At 38.8% G+C, this 26,081-nt stretch overlaps 1 protein-coding gene across 1 annotated transcript in view; it reads right to left on the reverse strand.

Moving 5' to 3' along the window:
* The window catches only part of STPG2 (sperm tail PG-rich repeat containing 2), a 393,190-nt gene that overhangs the window by 357,128 nt on the left and 9,981 nt on the right, over window positions 1-26,081 (reverse strand). Inside the window, exons 4-6 of the mRNA XM_067557395.1 lie at window positions 25,121-25,285; window positions 7,192-7,307; window positions 4,822-4,933 (exon numbers count right to left, since the gene is read on the reverse strand). Coding sequence (XP_067413496.1) covers window positions 4,822-4,933; window positions 7,192-7,307; window positions 25,121-25,285 — 393 coding nt within the window. The remainder of the gene's footprint in view (window positions 1-4,821; window positions 4,934-7,191; window positions 7,308-25,120; window positions 25,286-26,081) is intronic.

Raw genomic sequence — 26,081 nt, forward strand, 5'->3', positions numbered from 1 at the left:
TTCCAAATGGCAAGATTTGCAAAGAGAGCAGTTATTGTACCAAAAGGCCCAAATTTTTTTTTTTTTTTTTTTTTTTTTTTTTTTTTTGCATGTGGATTGTCAGAGAGTTGTTAAGATTAAATCTTAGTCCCTTGTATACCATCAAATTGGGAGGTCCAAGTCTGCTGGACTCCCTCCACATATAAAATGATGGCCTTCACTACTGGTTGTACTCATTTTAAAGCAAAATAGAAATGGTATCCTCAAAAATTACCAATTTTAATGAGGATATGGTTCTTAATGATACATCCCCTAAACCAAGTAGATAGAAGCAATGCAGGGTCAGCATAAAATGGCAGCTGAGCTGAAATATTTTAAAAGCATGATTACAAAATATAGCTTGAACCATGATCAAAGGATCAGACTACTGGAGAATCTACTTAGAGAACTATATATCTAGATTTTGGGTTTACCTACTGGAAGAAAAAGGTGAACTAATCGAATTAATAGAAACAATGTTTCTTTTATTCAGTGTTAAACTGTAGATTCCATAGTGATACTTGAAGGTGAACAGTTGAATGATTTAAGAGGGATTTGCTATAATTATCACTCTAACTCAGTTACATGATTAAAAAAAACTCTTGGTGGTGGGATGCACAGAGGCAAACAGAGAATGGGAAACCAACTGTGAAGGTTGCAAATCCTAAATTTTCTGAATTTGAGCTCCATGATACAGTTATAGAAGAGGGAGCTAACAGGAATCAATCAATCAATTTTGGATAAAAATGTTGGAGTCTGCAAATTCAGTATTCTGCAAAGCTCCAGATACTCCCTTCAGTGGAAGATCTATGTTTTTTGGAGTGGACCATCAGCTAGCTAATCACTTTCTAGACAAAATCAAGAAAATGGAAAATGGACCAGGAATCAGAAGGATCAGGGGAATTAAGTGGAACATAACTAGAAAAGAACTCAATCGTAAATGTACCAAAGCAGAAGGAATGCCTGAATGATGAGCAATAAGGATTCTGTCCTGTGACCTTTTTATCATGGAGGTGCTAGTTGTTGCTGCATACTTGAGGTTGAATTGAGTTTTGCACTTAAAGTAGGGATGCAGTTACTTTGATGTGTGTGAAAAATAGAGCATGGCCGCCCCAAAATTACAGCATTTACTCTTTGAATACAGAATTAATTTTCAGAGAATTTATAAGTAAATCTATTATTTAGGAATGAAAAATAATTTAAAAAGAGGTCCTTAAAAATAACACCTCATATCAAACCTTTGTGTGGTACATAATCTTAATAACAGAATGACACAGATGCCACAAATTTGCATAATGTAAATTCTTAAATTACTTTTTACATTTGTTACTGGTGAAAAGTTAATAAAAATAAAGTATAAAAAAAAGTGAATGCCAATCTTTCTATCTACTCATCCTGTTTCCCTGTCTGGCTGCCAGCAATCACAATAACAATTCTGAGAAGAAAGTAGGAATAAATTTCAAAGGCGTAAATACCAGTTTTTTCCTTAATATACCCCAGAATTAATAAAAACAAAGACTCTTGGGGAAGATTTAAATAGAGACTGAAAGAACTGGTGCATGAATATATTTTAATCTACCTAGCACAACTCAGAATTGTGTGTGTGTGTGTATTTAGGGATATAAAATATAGCATATGTGGCATTCAGGTTGAGATTTTAATCTCACAAATGTCAGGAAACTTAAAGTCCTAATTCTCACACCAATGTTAATTTTCTTCTTTGTGTATTATGACAAAGCTCCTCTGACTCTGTAGGTCCAGCGCTTCCCTCTAGCCGTAGGTCGGGGAACTGCTTCGTCCCTCAGTACTCTCTCTCCCTCTAGTGGATAGGTGAGGGTAATTCAGCCTCTCAAAGATGGCTGCCCCCTGCTGGCTTCCAGTCCTGTCTCTGGTTCTCACAGGCCCTTGCCTCTTTGCTCCTCTTTGCTCCCTCCAGTAAATGGCCAGTGAGGGTGGGGGCCTGGTCCCACCCTCGACTCTGGACCCCAACCCAGGGACCCTACAAATAAAAGCCTTGTGCTGCAGGCTTAAGGAAAGCTGCTAGCTTCCCTGGGTTACTTCTTGGTTTAGTGTCCGCACTCTGCTCAAACAGAGGCCTTTCCCGGCCTCCTTGCCAGGGGAGGCTCTTGGTCTCTGACAGCCTGTTCAATCTTCCCCTTCTGGCGGGGTCTTTTCCCTCAAGCCTCCAGGCCTGGGAAAGATCCTTCATCCTCTTTGGGCAGACAGTTACAAAGAGTTACAAAGGGATCTCACAAAACAGAGTAACTGAGCAACAAAATGGCAGATGAAATTCAATGTTGATAAAAGCAAAGTAATACACACTGAAAAACATAATGCCAACTATACATATAAAATGATGGGGTCTAAATTAGCTGTTACCACCCAAGAAAGATTTTAGAGTCATTGTGGATAATTCTCTGAAAACATCTACTCAACGGCAGTCAAAAAAGCTAACAATGTTGAGAATCATTAGGAAAGGGATAGATAATAAGACAGAAAATAATGAATTGCCTCTTTATAAATCCATGGTATGCCCACATCTTGAATACTGTGTGCAGATCTGTTCACCCTATCTCAAAAAAGATATATTGAAATTGGAAAAGGTACAGAAAAGGACAACTAAAATCAGTAGGAACATGGAAAAGCTTTCACATGAGAAGAGATTAATAAGACTGGGACTTTTCAGCTTGGAAATGAGACAAATAAGGGGGGATATGATAGAGATCTATAAAATCATGACTGGTGTGGAGAAAGTAAATAAGGACGTGTTATTTACTCCTTCTCGTTAAACAAAAACGAGGGGTCACCCAATGAAATTAATAAGCAGCAGATTTAAAACAAACAAAAGGAAGTATTTCTTCACACAATGCACAGCCAACCTGTGGAACGCTTCGCCAAAGATGTTGTGAAGGCCAAAACTATAACAGAGTTCAAAAAAGAACTAGATAAGTTCATGGAAGATAGGTCCATCCATGGCTATTAGCCAGGATTGGCAGGGACTCTGTTTGCCAGATGCTGGGAATGGCCATCCGGATGGATCACTTGATGATTACTTGTTCTACTCATTGCCTCTGAAGTATCTGGTATTCACCGCTTTCGGAAGACAGGATACTGGGCTGGATGAACCATTGGTCTGACCCAGTATGGCCATTCTTATGATCTCATTACTTCAGTGTTTGCAGATTTATGCCTCTACTAATACCTCAAAAAGGGCCTGTGCAAAGATAGTCTTGATCCCAATAGGCTTAAATTTAAAGGTTTTATGGTTAAAAATATTTGTTTCCCTTTCACCACTGTGACTAATTATAGAAATTTATAAACTTATGACACCCAACACTAGAGTCCTATATAATTTTATGTTACTTGGATATTAAAAAAAAACTAGCAAAGCCTCACATCATCCACCTTTTCATGTGCATAAAAGCACTATTTTTTTCATTCTTTTTAAAAATTAACTGCTCCTGTTATTCATTTTGATACTTAATTCCATCTAATAACTGTTCTCTGTCTGATAAAAATCCACCCAAGTGCCACCAGTGCCCAATCCTTCATAACATGAACTCCATTGTTCCTATTGCATCCCAGCTCGAATATCTCTACAGAATCTAACTGATTTTTTTCACAATTCTTTATAATGCAGCACATTCGGCAGCTTTGATTGGCTGTCTTTCCCCAGAAGGTGGGAGTATAGAAAACTGTAGTCAATCAGAGGGAGATTTCCCTACAGACTAAGGGTTTTCCCACAGATGTGTAGGATGTACTGAAAACTGACAATCTAAGGAGAGAAAACAGAGTTGGCAGGTCTGCCAGAAGGAGTTTTGCTTCACTGAAGGAAACATGATTTTATGGTATATGTGTGTTATCCTCATATATGATAAACTGAATATCAAACTTGGGCTAATTATACAAACTAGGTCATGTCAGTAGATATATGGGGGCACACAATCTTTTACCATCTGAAATTTTTTACTGGTTCTAGGGCTATTTTCTATTATATATGTTCAGGAAATCTGTCTCAAAACAGTAGAATATTTCAAAAAAACTAGAAAATGTTTATGTGCACCCAGTACATAAGCAATTCTCCTTAATAAGAATGCATCTATTCAAAAATCAGTGCAATGCTAAAATGCATTTATAATTTTCAAAATTATCTCTGGAAGTATAAACACACTATGTAAGCAAATTTAGAAATGAAGCACATCACTTTTACTAAGAATGAACACTTAAAAATTAATGTAACTGTTTTTAATACAACTTTACTTCTTTCTTTCCATATGGGGCTCAAATACTCTGCAATTCAAAACAAAAGATTTACAACATTCTATGTATTCATTTTAAAAACATTTCAAAGAAAACCAAAAGAATAACAAAGGAATTTTTCTAGTTCAACTTCTAAATATATTTTGAAGTACAAGTATATTTAGTAGATCTTGCTGACTTCTGAGATAAGTAATCATTACTAATCATCCAATTTGAGGTTTGTCATGCCATTCCAAAGAGATTAGTTTACACATATTCTGCCTTTTGTTATTTCTAACAGTAAGAACAAAAAGCGTGTGCCCCTTCAAACACAATATTTTGCTGCTGTAAGGCAACTTTTAGGAAAAGGCAAAAGGAAGAAATCAAATGTCACAGCAAAAAACTCAACGAACGGGCCACTGATTTTCCATTAGGAAAGTATTTTTTCATACTTCAATATAAATTGCATTCTGTTTATTCTGCCTATACAATCTTCAAATCCCAGTATTTCAATCCCACAATAAATTATTTTTAAGTACTAGTAAATAGCTGTATTGGCATTACCTTCTTTTCTTCCTGTAATACTATTTCTTCATGATACCGTGGGACATAGGGTTCATATTTTTTCTTGTCTTCCTTTTTGATGTTGACATTCTCATAATGCAGTACACTTTCCCTTTAGAAAGTTTAAAGAGAGATTTATGAGTCTTCCGTTTTAAATGCCTGGCCATCTAAATACTCATAGTGAAAGCCTTTTGTCTTTTGACTATATTACAAACAGCAGCTGTTTGTAATATTTAATGAAAGCCAAGATCATTCACTAATGGGAGAGTATAAACATATTGTACAATTACATTGTAGACCTGCAGAAGCCACACAAATCATGGTTCACTAATTTTGGTTAGTTACTTTTTCATATTCATAATTATGTAGTCATCATCACAAGTTGAGTCTAGCAACAACGCAAAGGAGAAAGAGCTGAAAATCAAAGGCCAGATAAGTTAGAATTTCTGTCCTGAGATATATGAGCACTGAAAAGCAAAGCCTCCAGTGACTTATAAGGCTCTTACTTTAACTGTGGATTTAATACTGTAACCTGACAAGATCTGCCTATTTATAGCATAAACTTATTAAAATTCAAAAGTCTCTCAGTATTTTAATAGTGGCAACGCTCAGAAGAGAACAGACCCTTTATAATTTAAATATAAAGAGGAACAGATTTTAAGGAAAAGCTCTTAAAAAGATAAAAATATTTCTATTGGCTACTTAAAATGTCATCCTTTTGCCTGGCATTCCAAGAAGTATACAGAAGTCTGGAAAATGATTAAATCATGACAGATACGTGGCTAGGAAAGTAACACCAATCAACCTGTAGCTAAGGAATATTAAAATTAGCTGTAAATACTTATCTCTACCACTTTCTAATCAATTCACCATTTCTGCAAGCATTAGTTTTAAAACTTAAAGCTCTATGGCAGATGTCATGATTTAGGCCTTTATTCAGCAGCTCATTTTAGAACATGTTTAATTTTAAATACATTCTCAAGTTCTATAAACACAGGCCCTTATTCAAGAAAACAATGAAGTACAGGCTTAAATCCATCAAACATTAAAGTCCACTCTTAACAGAATTAAAACTCAAGCCTACCTTCAGTAAAATGCTAAACATTAGATCCCTCAAAGCCCATGCACAAATATTGACTGACTTCAGTGTGAACTGAATATGTGTATCTCAAGTTAGTTTCTGGCCTTATAAGTACCAGACAGAGGGTTAAAAAAAAAATTGAAGTGCCTAGATACTAACAATCCTACAGCATGGTCTACACTTAAAAATTAGATCAACAAAACTACATCACTCAGGGCTGAGAAAAATTTCACACTCCATGCAACGTATTTAGGTCAATTTATCCCCAGTGTAGACACAACTATGTCAGCGGAAGAATTCTTCCAGCAATCCCGATTCTGCCTCTCAGAAAGATGGATTAACTACATTGATGGAAAGCCCCTTCCATCAATGTAGAAAGTGTCTACACTATGGTGCTACAGTGGTAGTGCTGCACCACTATAGCTGTGCCACTGTAGTGTAGACATACCCTTAGTCCCATTTTCAAAAGTGATTTAGGCACTTAGGGCCAGATTTACAAATGTATTTAGACACCTAAAGATGCAGATAGGCACCGAAAGGGATTTACAAAAAAATGCCTATGCAGATTAGGCACCTAAATATCATTGAAAGTCATTTTTAAATTAAGGGCTAATGCATAAACCCTTTTGTTTCACATGCCAGGGGATAATGGACTTAAGCAGTTGCTCAGTCACAACACAGTAAAGGAGCGGCCACACATTCATTTCTTAAATGCCATAATAAATTTAAAGAATAAGGTTCCTCGAACAGTAGAATTGGCAGTTAGTGACTGCTTAATAAGTGGAGTAAGACTGAAGCAATCTAAGAGCCTGCTGTGAACATGGCTACTGACATCATATTACACTAGCCAGGCACGAGTATCACTATAATATATTTCTTATCCTGTGGTGTACAGGTTTCCTTGTTTGGAATTCAACTTTTAATCACAGCACACAAGAATTTTTGAAGGAAGTGCCTAATTTTGCAATCATTGACTACACAACATGCTGCTTGTCACTAAATAAACCTTTCTAATTTTATTTTCATTGCTCCTGGACAATAGCAGCATAGGTAATTCTTACTGTGATGTTCCCAGTAAGTAAGTGGAATTGTCTGGGGAGATGGGATTGTTTGGCAATCTTACTTTAGATGTGCCCCTCAATTTTCAATAATTACTGGCTTGGGATGGATAACCAATTATTTTGTATAATTCAAGTCAAATTAAATAACTATCATTTAAATTAATTTGAAAACTAATTGTTTTTGGAATTAACAGACAAAAAAATAAAAAGTAGCATATTGTTACTTACTGAGTTGTGTCATATTCCCCAGGTCCAGGCCCTTCTTGAGCCTTAAATTCACTACGTCTTCCTGTTAAATTACCAAAATGTACTCCTTTATATTTCATGGCAGAATAAGTACCATTCTGAAAAATAAAGATAAAGACATTGTATAGTTTGTGGGCCAAATTTTCTACCCCTGTTCTCTAAGGTACACAACTTAAAAATATAGGAAGATCTGTGTCCCAAGTGTGACTCAAATGTTATTGCAACACATCTTGATTTGTGTACATCAGAGCTGATCATAAAAATTCCAAAAACCAATTTTTTGTCTAAATCTGCCAACTTGTGAAAAACAAAAATTTTGTGGAAGCAGTCCCATTACAACAAACTTCTTGCCCACCTGGATCCTCGGTAGTCTGCTGAATCAGAAGACTCAGAGCTTAGGAGTGCCAGCTCCTTTTCAGCTCACCGGGTAGGCTACCAAGGACCCAGGGCTTCCCAGGCTCCCTGGGTGCCCAGCAGCCTGCCAGGCTAACTGCCATGAAGCTAGACATAGAGGAAGTGAGGACTGAATTTGACATAATTCCTATCAGTTTCACTGCTACCCACTTCTTAGTAGCAGGTGTGACACTGACCAGACTCTTATCTGGGGGAGGAGCCAGAAATCCCAGGGAGCAGAGTTCATTTTGGAAACACCATGTGTTGGTGTTTCTGAAACTAAATATCGTGGGACTTCAGTTCTACTAGCATGTTTGAGATTTTGGTTATTCATCCCAAATTGGGACAAAACAAATATTTCTGAACATTTTTATGGAATCAAAATTCCGTTTCCCTGCCACCTCTAGTGCACATAGATAAATTTGCAAGTAGTATTCCTAAATTCACATCTCTCCTAAAATGACCATGTTTATTTCTGTATTTACACAAACCAGTGCCCTCATTCTAGCTTTCACTTACAGAATAGCTCCCTAGTTAGACCTTGCCACATCAGGTAAACTGTCAAGAGCTCTCTCAGAGATGCATCCATAACTGATATGAAAAAGCAGGTGCCCATTAGCAATTCCCCTCCAAAGTACATGAACCAAGGCCTGGTCTACATTGGCAACAGAGATCAACGTAACATCACTTAGGTCGAACTCCTAAAGCATGAGTCTACTCTGGTACGTTAGTTCCATCGATTCAAAGCGTGGTAAAAGTCAACCTAATAAAACCACCTCCACAAGTGGCATAGCACGTAATTCGAATTTCATGGGTCGAATTTGCGTCAGTGTAGACAGAGCATATCGTAAGTCAACATTACTGGCCTCAGGGAGCTACCCCATAATGCCCTGTTGTGACCGCTCTGGACATTCGCACTCTGCTGTTATGTGGCCACACCAACAGGAAATAGCCCTTCCCCTCAAGCCCCAGCAAATTTTGAATTTTCATTTCCTGTGTAGCCAGAGTGGAAAAAACTTTGTAGCTGAACTCATCATGGTGACTGCAAAGCTTAAACATGCTCCAGCATAGAGTCAACCAGAGGTCTTGGATCTCATCCGTCTGTGGGGCGAAGAGTCTGTTATGGCTCAGCTCAGAGCCAGCAAAAGAAATTTGGACATATACTGGAAGATATCCTAGGGCATGTTGAAGAAGGGGCACAACAGGGACGTGCAGCAGTGCCGCATGAAGATCAAAGAGTTACGGCAGGCATATCAGAAAGCTAGGGAAGCTAACAGCTGTTCTGGCTCCTCGCCCAAAAAATGCCGCTTCTATGAGGAGCTGCATGCAATTCTCGGCGGCGACCCCCACCACAGTGCCGTCACGCAGCATCAATCCCACTCCAATGAGAATGATGAGGACTCCGTGAATGAGGAGGAGGAAAGCAGGGTGCAGGAGAGCAGGGTGTCTATTCTCCCAGACAGCCAGAACCTATTCCTGACCCCAGAGCAGTCCAGCAACACACAGGACAGTATTAATGATCGAGAGCCCCAGGAAGACACATCTGGTGAGGTTTTTTGTTTTTTTTTTTTTCTTTTTAGAGGTTATGTCCCTGATTTAACTTCTAAAATGGCCTTTTTTATTTGGAGGGAAGGGTATATCTGGATGTTAGCAAACTTCACTGGAGGATAACTCCCGGAACAGATTATTTATGTGCAGAGGTATGCTCCAAGAATCATCTGTTGATATCTCCAGGAAACTCTCATGCAGGTAAGCCGTTACCCTTTGCACAAGGTTTCTGGGGAGGGCAGCCTTGTTTCTTCTGCCATAGTAGGATACTTTTCCGTGCCATGCTGCAATTAAATGAGCTGGTATCATGGTGGAACCCAGCATAGCAGCATAAGGGCCAGGCCTGTACCCCAATGCTTGCAGTAACTCTTCCCTTTCCTCCTGCATTACCCTCAGGAGACTGATATTGCTCATGGTCACCTAGGAAAGATGGTGCACATTTAAAGTACCCGAGCTATCCAGTCGATACCCTTTACTCCTCTATTCTCATTTCTATGGGCACAGTGGGTCAGTTCAATAATTGTCCAAAGGTATCTGATGATACAATTCACCTGTGGTGTCCTCTGATCAACTCTGCCCACCTCCTCCCAAACCGTTCCTCTGAATGTAACCAGGGAGCCAGGTGAGCTCTCATATACATTAATTTTGGACTGTGGTTTTTATCGCCAATTAAGCCTTTCTATGGCAGATGAAAGGGCCCCGGCTTACCCTCTCTGTAACGGCAATCTGACCCGACCTTTCCGAGATGTTCAGAATGGAATGCGGGTCTGGCTTAGCCTTGTGCACACAAAGGGGAGTACTGTTTACATTGTAGCAGTTGCTTCAGTTCTTTGGGTCTGCTAACAATGGCAACGTTGTGCTTTTATTGTCTTTCTGTAGACACTTCAGCCTTGGGGCCCCCTGCCAGAACTGCTGCAGAAAGATTTTCCCAGATCAGACAGAGGAAAAAAATATCAGTGGACGACGTGTTTGGAGAGCTCATGAACACCTCCACGGCTGCAGAGACAGAGCTCCAAGCGTGGAGGATGTCCTTGTCCCAGAAACTGGACATGGAGCATAGAAGATCTGCGCAGGAGCGCGGTACGCAGCAGGAGATGTTGCGAATAATAAGGGATCAGTCAGACATGCTCAGGCATCTTGTGTAGCTCCAGGAAGAGCGGCAGCAGGACAGAGTCCCTCTGCAGCCCCTCCAGAATGGTCCTCCACCTAACGCTTTGTTGCCCTCCCTCACCCCACAAGCAGTCTCGGAGGAGACTGGACAGCCTGCAGTATGTGGTGCACTCCACCCCGATGGAGGCAAGCAGAAGGACCCAGAGGCCCCATTAAGAACTGAACTGCAAGCAACCACACTTGCTTACACAGTGTCACTTTAAACTGTGGATTAACACTCATTTCTCTCTCCCTCCCTCCCCCCCAGGAATGTTCATAAATAAAACTTTGCAGTGTTACAAAACATGTGTCTTTATTAAATCGTAGCTTGGTTGGGGAGAGAAGTGGAGGGTGCTGATATTGATGGTGGGGGGATGGGAAAGAAGGGCACAAAACATACAGACATTACTACAGGTCACTGCAGAACCCGTTTTTCTATGCTTCCCGAAGGTGAAGCACTCCCCAATTGGCTCTGAGCATATTGCTGCCATCTGGCTGCTCAAAATTTGCAGCCAGCCTTTCTGCCTCCACAACCCAACCCTGGGGGAACTTTTTCCCCTTCACTTCAGACACATTATGAACACCACAGCATGCAGATATAACTGATGGGGTGTTTTTTTCACTCACCTAGCCTAGTAAGGAGACATCTCCATCTGGCCTTTAAACGCCCAAACGCACATTCCACCACCATTCTGCAAGTGCTGATCCTGTTATTAAAGCTTTCCTTGTCACTGTCAAGATGCCTGGTGTAGGGCTTCATTAGCCAAGGGAGCAAGGGGCAGGCAGGATACCCCAGGATCACTATTGGCATTTCCACATCCCTGATGTTAATTTTTCGGTCTGGAAAAAATGTGCCCGCCTGCATGTTCATGAACAGACCCAAGTTCCTAAATATGCGCGCATCATGCACCTTCTCAGACCACCCCACACTGATATCAGTGAAACGACCTCTGTGATCCACAAGGGCCTGCAACAGCATTGAAAAGTACCCCTTGTGGTATATGTACTTTGTTGCAAGGTGGTCAGGCGCTAAGATCGGGATATGCATGCCATCTATAGCCCCCGAACACAGTTTGGGAAGCTCATCGCGGCAAACCCGTCCAGTATGTCCTGCACATTTCCCAAAGTCACTACCCTTCGTAGAAGAAGTTTATTGGTGGCCTGCACATTTGCATTACAGCAGCTCCCCCTGTAGATTTACCGACTCTGAATTGATTCCCAACTGACCAGTAACAGTCAGGGGATGCCAGCTTCCACAGAGCGATGGCTGCTCGCTTCTCCACCATCAAATCTGGTCTCAAGCGAGTATTCACATGCTTCAGGGCCCAGGACAGCTGCGGGCAAAGTTCAAGGAAAGTGGCCTTTCACATACAAAAGTTCTGCAGACACTGGTCATCATCCCAAGGCTTCATAACGATGCGGTCCCACCAGTATGTGCTTGTTTCCCGGGACCAGAACTGGCACTCCACTGACTACAAATGATGCATGACATTTTCAGGGGTGCCCAGAATAAATTAAAATTCAAAGGCTCACAAATTTTACAGAAAATTTCTGTCCTTTAACAGTTACAAAATTAAGAAACCAATATATTTTTTCTTTCTTGTGCATCTCTACCTCACTTTCACCTTCTATAATTGACATAAAATGCCACTATTATATGTATACAAAATTTATATAAATTAGATTCTTGGTGAGCACTATATCTAATTTTCGGACTATATCTAATTTACACCATCAGGTGGCCTCTGTAAGGCACCATTTACTATTGTAATAATATATCGTCACAAGTGTAAATAATGCCTTTGTTCTGATCTGGCTGGAGCTGACTTTTTTAATTTAATTGGGAAAGATTAGGGTCAGATCTTCCTGTGGGGATCTGTGCATGGAGCAGAAGCTTCCCACACAGGAATAAACTAGGGGTCAGAGGACCCTCACAGCTGGATAGCCCTGATCTCCAACATATCCTCCATGATCTGTGGAGATATTTGGTGAGGAGTGTCCTCACAGTCTGTCAATCTTAATTTATTGGACACCTTAATGGGTGAAGTATAAATGCCCTTCAAATGAAATCCCATCCAGAAAAACAGCTGCAGTGAAAATAGCAAGGTTGTGGGGTATGAACAGGGGAAGTTTTTAAGAGAGAATACTCAGAGCTACAGTAAGAATTTTGAGGCCCATTAAGAAGGAAAAAAACACAGGTAGACTGCCATGTTACTAGGACATCATTTCATTCATATGTTTTTGCTTTTCTCTCAAGGGAAGAATGCCCACCAAGCAAATAACTTCATACAGTGCAAGATTATTTGGCCTATGTTTAAATTCTATTCAGAAGTATATATTAAGGGCATGTATGTATTGAACTTTTATATCCTGAATCCTGCAATATATATGAAGTCATTTGCTATAAATAAAATGGATGGTGCATTTAAGGATAGTGTTATTGGAAATCTTTTTTTTTTTTTTTTTTAAGAGAGAGACATTTAAAAGTTACAGCAGGGGTCCTCCTACCTCAGACAAAGCCTGCTTTCCTGTAAAAGCATACGCTACGTAGAGATTTGCACAGAGCAATAAACTTCAATATTAATTCAAAGAACTTCAAGATTATTTAGAAGGATTGGACATTCACAAGTCCATGGGGCCGGATGCAATGCACCCGAGGGTGCTGAGGGAGTTGGCTGAGGTGATTTCAGAGCCGTTGGCTATTATCTTTGAAAGCTCGTGGGAACAGGGGGAGGTCCCTGACGACTGGAAAAAAGCAAATATAGTGCCCATCTTCAAAAAAGGGAGGAAAGAGGATCCAGGGAACTACAGACCGGTCAGCCTCACCTCAATCCCTGGAAAAATCATGGAGCAGGTCCTTAAGGAATCCATTTTAAGGCACTTGGAGGAGAGGAAGGTGATCAGGAACAGTCAACACGGATTCACTAAGGGAAAGTCATGCCTGACCAACCTGATTGCTTTCTATGATGAGGTGACTGGCTCTGTGGATGTAGGGAAGGCCATGGATGTGATATACCTTGACTTTAGCAAAGCTTTTGATACTGTCTCACACAGTATTCTTATCAGCAAGTTAAAGTATGGGTTGGATGAATGGACTATAAAATGGATAGAGAACTGGCTAGAGCAGGGGTGTCAAACATACGGCCCGCGGGCCGCATTTGGCCCGCGAACCTCTTTGATCCCTGCCGCCGAAAGTAAGTGTTGGAGCCGCCGAAAGTCTGCATTGCCACTTTAAGAGATTTGTGGGGCCAGCGTCTTAAAGCGGCAATACCGTTCGCTCCACAACTCTGCCGCCGAAAAGGAGAAGTCGTCCCCAGTTCTTCGGCGGCGGGCATCCCTCCCAGAAATTTCTTAAAGTGGCAATGTCAGTGTCCCCACAGCGAAAGGTCAGCGCTGAAAGCCACTGATGCTGAGCCGCCGAAAATGGGCAGAGGGCCTGAAATATTCGGCGGAGAGCATTGTATGGCCCCTTCAAAGTAGAGGTTCTGTGATTCCGGCCCGTCACTTTGAGTGAGTTTGACACCCCTGGGCTAGAGCATAGGGCTCAACGAGTAGTGATCAATGGCTCCATGTCTAGCTGGCAACCGGTCACAAGCGGAGTGCCCCAGGGGTCAGTCCTGGGGCCGGTTTTGTTCAACATCTTTATTAATGATCTGGAGGATGGGGTAGATTGCACCCTCAGCAAGTTTGCGGACGACACTAAGCTGGGGGGAGTGGTAGATACCCTGGAGGGTAGGGATAGGATACAGAGTGACCTAAACAAACTGGAGGATTGGGCCAAAAGAAATCTAATGAGGTTCAACAAGGACAAGTGCAGAGTCCTCCACTTAGGAAGGAAGAATCCCATGCACAGCTATAGACTGGGGACCGACGAGCTGGGCAGCAGCTCTGCAGAAAAGGACCTGGGGGTAACGGTGGATAAAAAGCTGGATATGAGTCAGCAGTGTGCCCTGGTTGTCAAGAAGGCTAATGGCATATTGGACTGCATTAGGAGGGGCATTGCCAGCAGGTCACGGGAAGTGATTATTCCCCTCTATTCGGCATTGGTGAGGCCGCATTTAGAATATTGTGTCCAGTTTTGGGCCCCCCACTACAAAAAGGATGTGGACAAGTTGGAGAGAGTCCAGCGGAGGGCATCCAAAATGATTAGGGGGCTGGAGCACAGGATTTATGAGGAGAGGCTGAGGGAACTGGGCTTGTTTAGTCTGCAAAAGAGAAGAGTGAGGGGGGATTTGATAGCGGCCTTTAACTACCTGAAAGGGGGTTCCAGGGAGGATGGGGCTAGGCTGTTCTCGGTGGTGGCAGATGACCGAACAAGGAGCAACGGTCTCAAGTTGCAGGGTGGGAGGTCTAAGTTGGACATTAGGAAAAAGTTTTTTACAAGGAGGGTGGTGAAGCACTGGAATGGGTTACCTAGGGAGGTGGTGGAATCTCCATCCTTAGAGGTTTTTAAGGTGAGGCTTGACAAAGCCCTGGTTGGGATGATATAGCTGAGGTTAGTCCTGCTTTGAGCAGGGGTTTGGACTAGATGACCTCCTGAGGTCCCTTCCAACTCTAATATTCTATGATTCTAAGAATAACTTAAAAACTGTGGTTTATTCCACTGCAGTCAATGGGAGTTTTGCTACTGATTTAAATACAGCAGGATTTTACTCTATATTTAAAAATTATCTTCAATGAAAAATTAAGAAGGACACTAAATTAAAAATATTTTCCATGCATTTTTAAAATTCAACACATTGCATGATTAACAGGAAAATTATTTGTCTTGCTCCCTTACTAATTTGTTTTAGCACACCTTATGTAAAAAACTAATAGCAGTAGGAAAGAAAACTAATCAGATATGTACTAATAAAAAAAATATCTTAAGCAGCCTCTGCTCAGTATTTGATAATTATGTCACCCAGAACTTCAAAATATTGCTAGAAATGCTTTTCAGTAATGCTTTTTACTGTAAAATGTTTAATGTTTAATTTTAGAATTGCTTTATTTAGTTTACAGAAATTCAAAATAATTTTCATATTGGTCCTTTATACAATGCTAAAGTTAAATGTCATCTTGAACTGCGCCTTAGTTTGCTAATTACTGGAAATACAGTACATGAGGAATAGATGTATTTTCATTTATTATTATATATCATTTATTCAGCACTCAAAAGTGTGCCAGGCACTTTATAGAACAGATACAATGGTACAGTCCCTATTCCAAGAACCTTATGCTATAATTTTAGATGTGATCCAATGAGAGTAAAGGATAGCACGAGAAGGAAAAGGATTACTATAATCAGATTTTTTCAGTTATTGTATGTGCACATCTTGATGGTTCCATTAAAGTTAATTTTTATGGTAAGTTAACTCATTTTTGAAGACACTATATAAGTCAATGTTTAGAGATAAGGATGAGGAAAAATGATGGCTCAATGAAAAAAATTAAATTTATATACAGCATACGGAACCAAAATCAGATCAAGTAAGGAAACATAAAAATAAAGTAATTAAAATACATCAATCAGGAAAATTACATTTGAATGCAATTTTTTTTTCTTTTAAAAAAAAATGTGGCATTACCAGCAGCTTGTCTTCTGAACTCACTGTGGCAAGCTAGGTCTTTCTTCACTTGAAGACAGACACTATGTAATAGTTCTTATTTCCTGAAATTTTGTATAACTAATGATAAAATCCTCAAAGGCAAATCTGCCTGAATTGGCAGTTTAATTATGTAAGCACTGTGTATTTGGATTAAAAAAGACATGCAACATCACCTTCCAAAAGGGGGTGTGGGGCAAAACAATGAATTAAGAAATACAGTAGTTTTAACGACTGACACTCTAAAGTTCATTACCACAGTGATTTGTCCTATGTGTTATTTTAATGACCTTGAACTTTCTGTTTAGCCACTGTAATTTACTTCATAATTATGCAGACCTTTAATTTTACTAGAATGAATATCTGACAAAGTATACAAAGTTATAAATCTATATCAGTGTAACTTAATTACTGAACCTCTTGTACTTTATTGAACAGCCTCCACAAAAAATTAACTTTTCATGTATTATTAAGCTCAATTTTACCATCACCTATTGCTTTGACAAAGATTAAATCATTTATATTTAATTGTTGAGATTTTTTTTTTTTTGCTGATGGAGTATTATAGAGTATACTTTTTTGGTTCATTTCACACAAATTCAGTACCTAAATGTTTAGAAATATGCAAGAATCTTGTAGTCCATACACATTTGACCAAAAAAAAAAAAAAAAAGAGCATTTTTAGTGATTCAAGCAGTTCCACAATAAAAGCAATTTTAAAGGTGATCCAATAACAGCCTTTTCTTTTTCAAACTCAAGACACTTTAAAAAAATCATTATCTTACATACACAGATTAAAACTCCGCATTAAAAATAATATAAATGGACTGCTACTTAACTCACTACCCTGTGCATTACTCAGGTAAAATATACCATCTGTAATGGAATTAAAAAGCCTTTTAGAAATACTGTCATAGACTGAAGAATAAATTGATGCACTCTTAATAACTCTAAATCACCATGCTCTTTATGCCAAGAAGTGTTGACAATACTAACTTCAAGGTCATTGTCAACTTGGTATGTCATTAGCAAATAAAATATGGCTTAATTGAAGCAAACTCAGCAAGGAGCTGCATTATTTTAAGTGAATGTTACAGTGTAACTTGAAGAAGAATTACTAATCGCCACTCCCGTTGACAATGAAATGGATGAAGAAGGTGCTTTGTAACTTTTTTCTATGACTTTCCCGTAATTAAATATGGAAATAGATTCCTTGAAGAATTAAAAGTCCCAGAGTGCATTAATTCAGGCACTAATGGACTGACTTCCAGTGCCACAGCATGCAGGTAGTTCCCAGCATGTTTCCAACGATAGCTAATATGTCAGTGTCACACTCTAGCCATATTCTTAGCTTGAATACACAACTCTGAAGAATAAATTTGGGATGATTTCACATACTGTTTTAAATGGAAGCAAAATATGTGTTTCATATTCTGAAATGTTACCTAAAGCTTTTTGTATGTGTAGTTATAAAACGGCTTGGATTAAAGCGATGATCTAATTGCCTGAAGATGTGGGCAAAGTAATTACACACGCACACTCAAACTTATGGATTTATGGAGCCTTTATAACCAGCTCACTAAACTATTTCATGAAATATGTAATTTTTATATAAATTATAATTTTTATAAATGTCTTTTAAGTTATATTTCATGAAAGCTAAATCAGGCATATTGACTTTTTTTTTTTTTTTTTTTTTAAGATATTTTTGTTCCTAGTTTGAGCTGCTAATGCCACAAGTTTCATAATGGGAGTGAGCCTTTGGCAGATCCTGTTACTTTAGCATAGGGAGCAGCTTTCAGCCCAGACCTCTCCATTCTGCTGCAATATTCATTCAGTCTGTCGTCCTCACGTTGTACTACCACAATCCCCGCCAACCTGTACTTTAAGGGCAAACAGCCCAATTTACAGAAAGTTCCCTGATTCCCACACTAATACACCTCTACAGCAGCTGCCAACATGCCAACCCTTGCCATGGCTCGCTGAAAGAAACAGAAAATAAACCACTATTTTTAAAAAGTAACTCTGAACTATATAGAGCACTGTGACACCAGTTTAAACCGCTTAAACATTTGTATTATAAAAAGAGCAAATGGTTATTTTCATAAAATTCTCTGCAGAGCTCCATCAGTGTCAAAGGGCCTGGCCTAGTATCACAACAAGGAGTGACAGACTGCCACCCCAATCCACAAAAACACTTAAATATGTGTTTATCTTAAAGCATGAGAGTAGTTCCATTGTAATCATCAGGGCTACTCACATGCTTATATTTAAATACTGGCTTAAGTGCTTTGCTGGACTAAGGCCTTAGATCAGGTTGAAACTTTGGGAATTCAATTGCTTACGCAAAAGAGTACCCATGGGAAAGGACCAGGCCAACCCAGGGAAGTGACAAGAGAAAAGGAAGGGATGAGGGAAAGACAAGGATCAGAAAGGAATGTCTGGCCTAAAATAGTACCCACATTAATATGATGAGAAAAAAATATACAGTTCTCCCACATCCTCTCTCTGTCAGCAAACAAACTCAGTAATCTAGGAAACAGAGAAAACAGAAACAGAAAAATAGACTATCACACACACTGCACAGTCATACTGAAAGAAAAGAATACCTGAAACAAACATTTTAAATATATTATCAACATTGTTTGGACTTTTTATGATTTTATTTGTTTTTAATACTGTTTTATATTGTTTTTTTTAACTGTAGAGCACCTAACTAACTCTCTTACTGCGTGAAGAGAAACAACATGTAAAAAGTATAATTTAAATAGATACAACGCCTGTAAATATACAGGTGCTCTAAAAACAAATTTTCAAATAAGTTGTTATTTGAAAAAAGGAACTCATTTATTAGTACAATAAAACTTCCAGTTCTGGAATGCTGATGTATGTCTGTAGTGTATATTCACTGATGAAAACACAGGCTGGAATTGTAATTGTTTATGTAGTCCCTCAAGCAATATTTTCAAAATCAAGATATTAACATATCCTACACAATCTACTTATAGTGTTAAGCACAGATAGTTAGAAAGATTATCATCAGTAATATATAACAAACAGTTTCTATATTGAAACAAAAGTTACAAATCACAGCCTTACAGTACTTCTACATAAGTGAGCCCTCAGGACAAATGAGCAGTTGCCCAGTTCGACCCTCTGAGTCCTGGTCAGACACAGAAGAATGAATACACTTAAACATGATTACCTCTATCCCTAACAAGGATGGAAGCCAAGTCAGTGGGAGTTTATCATTGCCTTCAGCACAGCCAAGATCTCATCTCTGGTTTTTGCCTATCCCCAAAAAACTGTATCCAGATCTAAAATCAGATTAAAATGGTCGAGGAAATCTGAGGATTTAAAAAAAGCACAAAAGCACGAAAAATGCAGAGCTGCCTCACTGTTACCATCTCGTAACCTATTCCTAAAGAAAAGACATTACAGAGGAATAATTGGCAAGACTATCTGCACTCATGTCCTGATTTAGAAAAGCAATTAAGCACCTTGTGTAGAGAGGCGTTGATAATCCCCACCAATAAAAGAACCAATATTCCTGTGTTCCCTTGCAAGGTGAGGATTTTTTTTTCCTTTCTTCTTCAACCAATGAAGGAAACAGACCTAGTTTGCAGACTGAAATTCAAAATTCTGACAGAACCTCCAAACATTTTGTCTATCCCTCAGCACAGAACAGTTACCTCAGAAGCAGTCAACCCCATATGACTACAATCAGACTTGTCCACAAAGTAGATAGAAAATTCTCTCAGTGCTAACAGCTTGTTCATATCAAAATGAAGACACTCCAAAATTCTCCAAAATCTACCAGTCAGGACTTTGAAGAAACTCTGGTAATGGTGAAGAAAACTTTCTTCAATTCTATCACAGCCACAGTACGATTTTAAAAATTCTTCACAACACCGCTTGGCATTTATAAAGCACATTGTACAGAATTCTCTATCCAAAAGTTCAGAAATCCTATTGTTACCATAAATCTTAGTATGGATCAAAATGTTGGGAGGAGTTGTACCTGCTTTGGATGATAGGATTAAAATTCTGGACAAACTGGAGAAACGGTCTGAAGTAAATAGGATGAAATTCTATAAGGACAAATACAAAGTTCTCCACTTAGAAAGGAACAATAAATTGCACACACACAAAATAGGAAATGAGTTCCTAGAAAGGAGTTCTGTTGTAAGCCATTTGGGGGTCAGAGTGGATCACAAGCTAAATATGATTCAATAGTGTAACAATGTTGCAAAAAAAGCAAACATCATTCTGGGATGTATTAGCAGGAGTGTTGTAAGCAAGACACAAGAAGTAATTCTACCGCTCTACTCCGCGCTTATTAGGCCTCAATTGGAGTATTGTGTCTAGTTCTGGGTATTTCAGGAAAGATGCGGTCAAATTGGAGAAAGTCCAAAGAAGAGCAACAAAAATTATTAAAAGTCTAGAAAATTGGGTTTATTTAGTCTGGGTTTGTTTTGTTTAGTTTAGTCTGGAGAAGAAAAGATTGGGGGCTACAGGATAACAGTTTTCAAGTACATCAAAGGTTGTTACAAGGAGGAGGGAGAAAAATTGTTCTTAACCTCTGATGATAGGACAAGAAGCAATGGGCTTAAATTGAAGCAAGGGTGGTTTAGGTTGGACATTAGGAAAAAATTCCTAACTGTAAGGGTAGTTAAGCAATGGAATAAATTTCCTAGGGAAGCTGTGGAAAATCTCCGTTATTGGAGATTTTTAAGAGCAGGTTAGACAAACCCCTCTCAGGCATTGTCTAGATAAATAATCAGTCCTATCTTGAGTGTAGGGGACTGGACTAGAAAACCTCTCAAAATCCCTTCCGGTCCTACATTTCTATGACTCTATGTTAAAAAAATTATTCAGATTTATCTGTTACTAAATGATTGACGATTTTTTAAAAATCAAAAACATTTTAAAGTTTTTTGGATACCAGGATACATTCATTTATTCTTTTAATTTAGAATGTAAAATGTGTCTAAATAAATATGATTTTTAAAAGTTATATAGAAACATGAATTTTGAATAAAACCTTGTATACCAAGCTTTTGCCAGAGTGCTCTTTCCCCCTTTTAATCAACCATCATACAGTAAAGCAGATGCTGCTCTGGAGCATTTTAAAGTCTGGTAGCCAGGAATTCATAAGTCTGATCCAGGCCTGAACACTAATTTTGCTGTGTGGCTTTGAACATGTCATTTAACCTACCTGTAAAGTGAAATAAAATTTACCTTACTCACACGGGTATTTTGAGGTTATTTATATTTGCATAATGCTTTGAAAACGTGACATATTACATGAAGGCTCTGCTGTAGCGGCAGCATAATACACCCATAGAAAATAGGATTTTCAATGGAAAAGCTAGCAACTTCAACTCCTATACAATGTTAGCACATAACACTTGGAAATCATTAGGAACTGGGTCAAGTTAATGACTCTGCTGCCCCCTAATGCACTTACTGGAAAAATAGTTACAGGGAGTAAACAGTAACTACAAAGAAGTACTGAATTATTCCCATATTTATTTTCGTTAATTACAAACTGAAAATTGCTGTCTCCTATTACTATGAATGAGGTGAAGTATATATATATATATATATATATATATATATATATATATGACTCAAAACCACAATGCAACTTGTAACAAACAGTGATTATATGCTTTTCAGCTAAGAAAGAGAACTTCATATTGCATCTTGCTCAAGACAAATGCCACTGGGACATTGTCATGGGGCACCTCCGTTGCTACCCAGTGAACTGCACTGCCTGGCTAGTTCAGATAGTTTCACAGTCACAAACACACACCGGGCTGCTTATTTTTCATCAAGGTGTGCATTTATTCCTCTCTTACATAGTAATGCCAGGCAATGCAGATTTACAGCAAGGGTAGGCTTTCCTGCAGCCCTCACTCCCCAGCCCATGCTCACCCTCTGAGCCTCCTCCTGCGCTATCCCTTGCTTCCTAGTTTCTCCCCTTATATTCTCCCCAATTAACTTATTAGCCCAGTGATTGTCACCCAGGCACTCAGAACCCCCCAAAAGAAAGTGTATAATTCTCCTCCGTTGGGCCTGCAGCCTTCTCCAGACTGCAGCAATGTCAATGATTATGATGCTGCTGATGGCACCCTGTCACAGACACCAAACAGAAATGGGCAAAAATTTACACAAGACAAACATAACAAAAGAAAGAGGAAAAGCTTCATGAAACCTCTTACAGAACAAAAGCACAAACTGCGGTCACATGCATTTTGCAGATGACATTAAGTAGTGACTTTCTTAAATTTGTACTGTTTTTGTTTTGTTTTTGCAGAAAGTTTTGTGAGTGAAACATATTGCCTTGGCTGTTTTTTAGTTCAGTTTAATTTTCATAAGCTACAAACATGTGATTGCTTAACTCTGAGGATCCAAATATTTGGTCAAATCCATTCCAGATGACCACCAAAAACATAAAGTCCATCAGAAGTCCATAAAGAGAAAATCCCTGTAAACTAACAAACCTTTTAAAGCAGAAATCTCCATATAAGCCTAACATGAGAGAACCAACAAATGACACACCATCCATAGAAAATAAAAAAGAAAGTTAGCATCATATTGCTAAAGAACAGCAGCTCCTGTCCCTCCCTGAAGAACCAGAAAGGTAATTAGTTCCCTGAAACATCAGGGAAACATCAGTATCTTGGGTGTGAGTGCCTTTTGGTTTTGATCAAGAAATTTCCCTCTTGGGGCTGGGAGGATATCCAGTTTAGCAAGAATAGGTGAGTACTGACTCTGTTCTGACTTTGGAGGAAGGCGACATCTCCAGCCATTTTTATTCCAGATCTCACGTTCAAACCCTTCCATTCACAGCGGGCTTAACATTTTCCCCTCCACATGCCTGGCCCAATGGACTTTTCCAGAAACTGGGCCTTCTAATGGGTCTAGATATGACCTAATAAAAGTATAAGGAAATTGAATCAACAGTCTAGCCCTTTAAAATGGGAGAGCAGCTGCTGCCGCCAACAGCATAATGGTAACTTTCTTTTCCTTTCTCTCACTTACTCAATGGTCAACATTTCAGTGATCTGTTTTTCCATGTTGGCTTTATAGTAGTCTAAGGCTTTGTCTTCACTGCCAAAAAAATCATGGTTTTATTGTGGGATAGCTAACACCGATTAGCTATTGCACTGCAAAATCCTAGTGAAGACATGGCACTGTAGTTTTTACCTGTAAGTGTTAGGCAAGGTTTCAGTATCCTGATTTATGATGACACTATACTGTAAAAAAAAGTAGTGTCTCTGATGGGGAGGTAAGTATTTTGATTAAGAGAGGAAAAGCAGTGGCCAAAAGTAATCAGACATGCCATTTCTGTACTAGTGAGTTGTACTGTCGTCTTTGCTGGATGCTTTTTGATTTTGGACTTATGTCTTTTTAAATTAAAGTTTCCAGATTTATTAAAGAACATACTAGGGTTTTGTGTTTGTTTGTTTTTTAGGGTGACAGTTTACTCTTTAAAAATAACATGATAGTGCCAAAGTGAATTAAGACCCTGAAAACACAAAACAGTTATAAAAGCTCTTGTGTTTCAGGGAGTAGGACTGCTAGAGAGTGTTTCTTTACTGCCATTTCCCAATCTCCATCACATAAGTAACTGTAATCAACCAAGGTTGAATTACAAGAAAACAAGACTTCCCTGAGATGTCTGTCCATACAGTGTTACTCATTATTAAATCGCTTTATAAAAGAATTAACTGCAAATTAGAAGTATGTGCACTAGTGTCTCTAAACTTCAGGATAAACTTTCAACTTTTGAAACACATTCATACAAAGGGCTGAGCACTCTGGAGTTAAGTACATTCATAACGTTAAGTAAGTAAGTCGTTTCAATAAAGTCAATGGGACTACTCATATACTTTTAGTAACACATGCACTTAAGTGCTTTGCTGGATTTGGGCCAAATGCTCAACATATTGCAAGTTCAAGCCCTTGCAGAGAAATTACAAAACATGAGTCAAAATCATACTGCTTTAAAAAAAGAAGCTGACAATGTTCCACTAGTATTCCAAGTTCTGAATGGGACTGTGCTCTCACGGTTATAGATCTTTCTGCCCATCTTCCCAGCCTGCCCCATCCTGCCTCCATACTTAAGTATGTCCTACTCCAACCTGTTCTCTTTGGTCCCTCTCTCTCTCTCTCTTCTCCTGTTCCTGTCTACCACACCCCAGCTTGCTCTGTCTCTCCCCACTCACCCCTCTTCCTCATTCATCTACATACAAGTGAAGCAGCTTCCTCCTTTTCCTCTACAATATCCTGGCACCAGCCTGGAGAGTACAAAAGAGACAGTCATCCCTGCTCTCAGATGCCCGAGCAGCCCAGCCTAATTCTTTGTGATAACTGGCAAGTACTGAGATTATTAGTCACTCTAAGCACCATGTAAAGCAATCTGACAAAAATACAGAAGACTACAAAGGCTCCAAACCGTAGATAATAGTTAAACTATGGTTTACCTGCTATTAGTTTTATTTCATCTACTACTATTTCATGGAGGAGACTGGAAGGGGAAGAGTAGTAGTATTCTACTATAGCTCTGGCTGCAATCCCAGAGAAAATGAATATTTTTGCTAAAATTATCCAACGTCAAAATAGTTTGTTGAAACATCTAACTTGCTTCAGCATAAACAGCCCATTTAGATATACAAGGCAGCTTGTGTCCCTTAGAGCTACTGTTTCAGCCTGCCTGTAGACTCATTAAGACAACTGCCTCAATTTGGTATTCAGAAGGATATCTTTCCCACAGAAAGAGCTAGAAACTGAATTTATTTAAAAAAAAAAGAAACGTTAAATTCAGACAGAGTTTGTCCAGCCTCCGAGCACGTTCCTTCTTAATTCAGCCCTCGTACTCTTCACAGCATTGCTTGCTAAACTAGTGGTTGCTATCATATTTTCTTTCCAGCCAGGTAGAAAAGGTTGTAGCAACTATCTTTTAAATCTATTCTGTTTTCTATTCTTCAAGACAAATTCAACAATAACGAAGTAGGTCCCCCTCGACTTATTTCAATGGAGCTGAACTGTAAACATCAGAAATGAAATTGGCTCTATAGCCACCCAGAAATATAGTGCTACCAGTACCATTAACTTTCACTCTTAAGAGAAAATATGCCATAACAAAATTTTATAGTTAAAGATCAACCTTAAATTATTTTATAATCCGATAGCCAGTCTTACGAAATTGTTCTAAAATTACTTACAAATACTGGTTGATAGTATGCTGGGCCCAATGTCACATCTCTTTGAGGTGGGTATTGTTTAATAAGAGTGCCATCTTCAGCTTCTTCATACCCAAATGCTTGGCCTGGAGAAGGGATAGACGGACCATCCACCTTTCTGTAGACTTTTATACTGCCAGCAGTCCTCTATAAAAACAATTAGATTGAGCTTTAAATTAGATCACAAACACATTCCACCCATGTTGCATGAACTGAAAGTGAACCCACCCAAAAAAAAAAAAGATATAGTCTTTATTAAAAAGGTGATCTAGAATATTAACTTTACTTTGAATCACATAGAGTTTTAACAGATTTCACTGTACTATGGAATCATTAAGTAACCACTGAACATTATAATGCCATCTATATAGGAGGATAACAACAATACAGTGTTTTGCATTCAAGCAGTCCTATTAGCAGAGTGAAAAAAAATTTCTGTGCAGACTTCCCCAATTTGATGTTTATCCCTTTTCAGCTAACTTCAAACTTCTGATCTCTTTATTTGTTTGGATAGAATTTCTACTAATAGTTTTGTAAAATAAAATTTACACTGTAATTTTTATGATTACAGAAGCCTCTCCCTATATATTTGACTGTAATCCCATTTCTTTCAGTGATTTATTGCTATCAAATGTGCAATAAACTTTTATCATTGATGACCTAAAGGTAATTCAACTACCATGCTGATAAATTACAAATAAAAGTCACCTGAGGGAAGCTGGCAAATAAAGAGTGATCCAATAAAGCAGTGATGCAAAACACATCTGAGTTCTACTCAATCTGAAGTTAACTACAGAAGCCCTTAAAAACTTTCTGATAATCATAAATTTAACCCAAATAAAGTAGAATGTTGCTATATCCTACTTCAGTAAATGTCAGACCTCCAAATCTGCACTGAACATGGATTTTTGAGTCTGCCCATTACTCAAGCACAAACCAATGA

Source organism: Emydura macquarii, unplaced genomic scaffold (assembly GCF_026122565.2).
Source record: "Emydura macquarii macquarii isolate MOO-44397 ecotype Brisbane River unplaced genomic scaffold, CSIRO-AGI_Emac_v2 contig_1790, whole genome shotgun sequence".
Taxonomy (NCBI): Eukaryota; Metazoa; Chordata; order Testudines; family Chelidae; genus Emydura; species Emydura macquarii.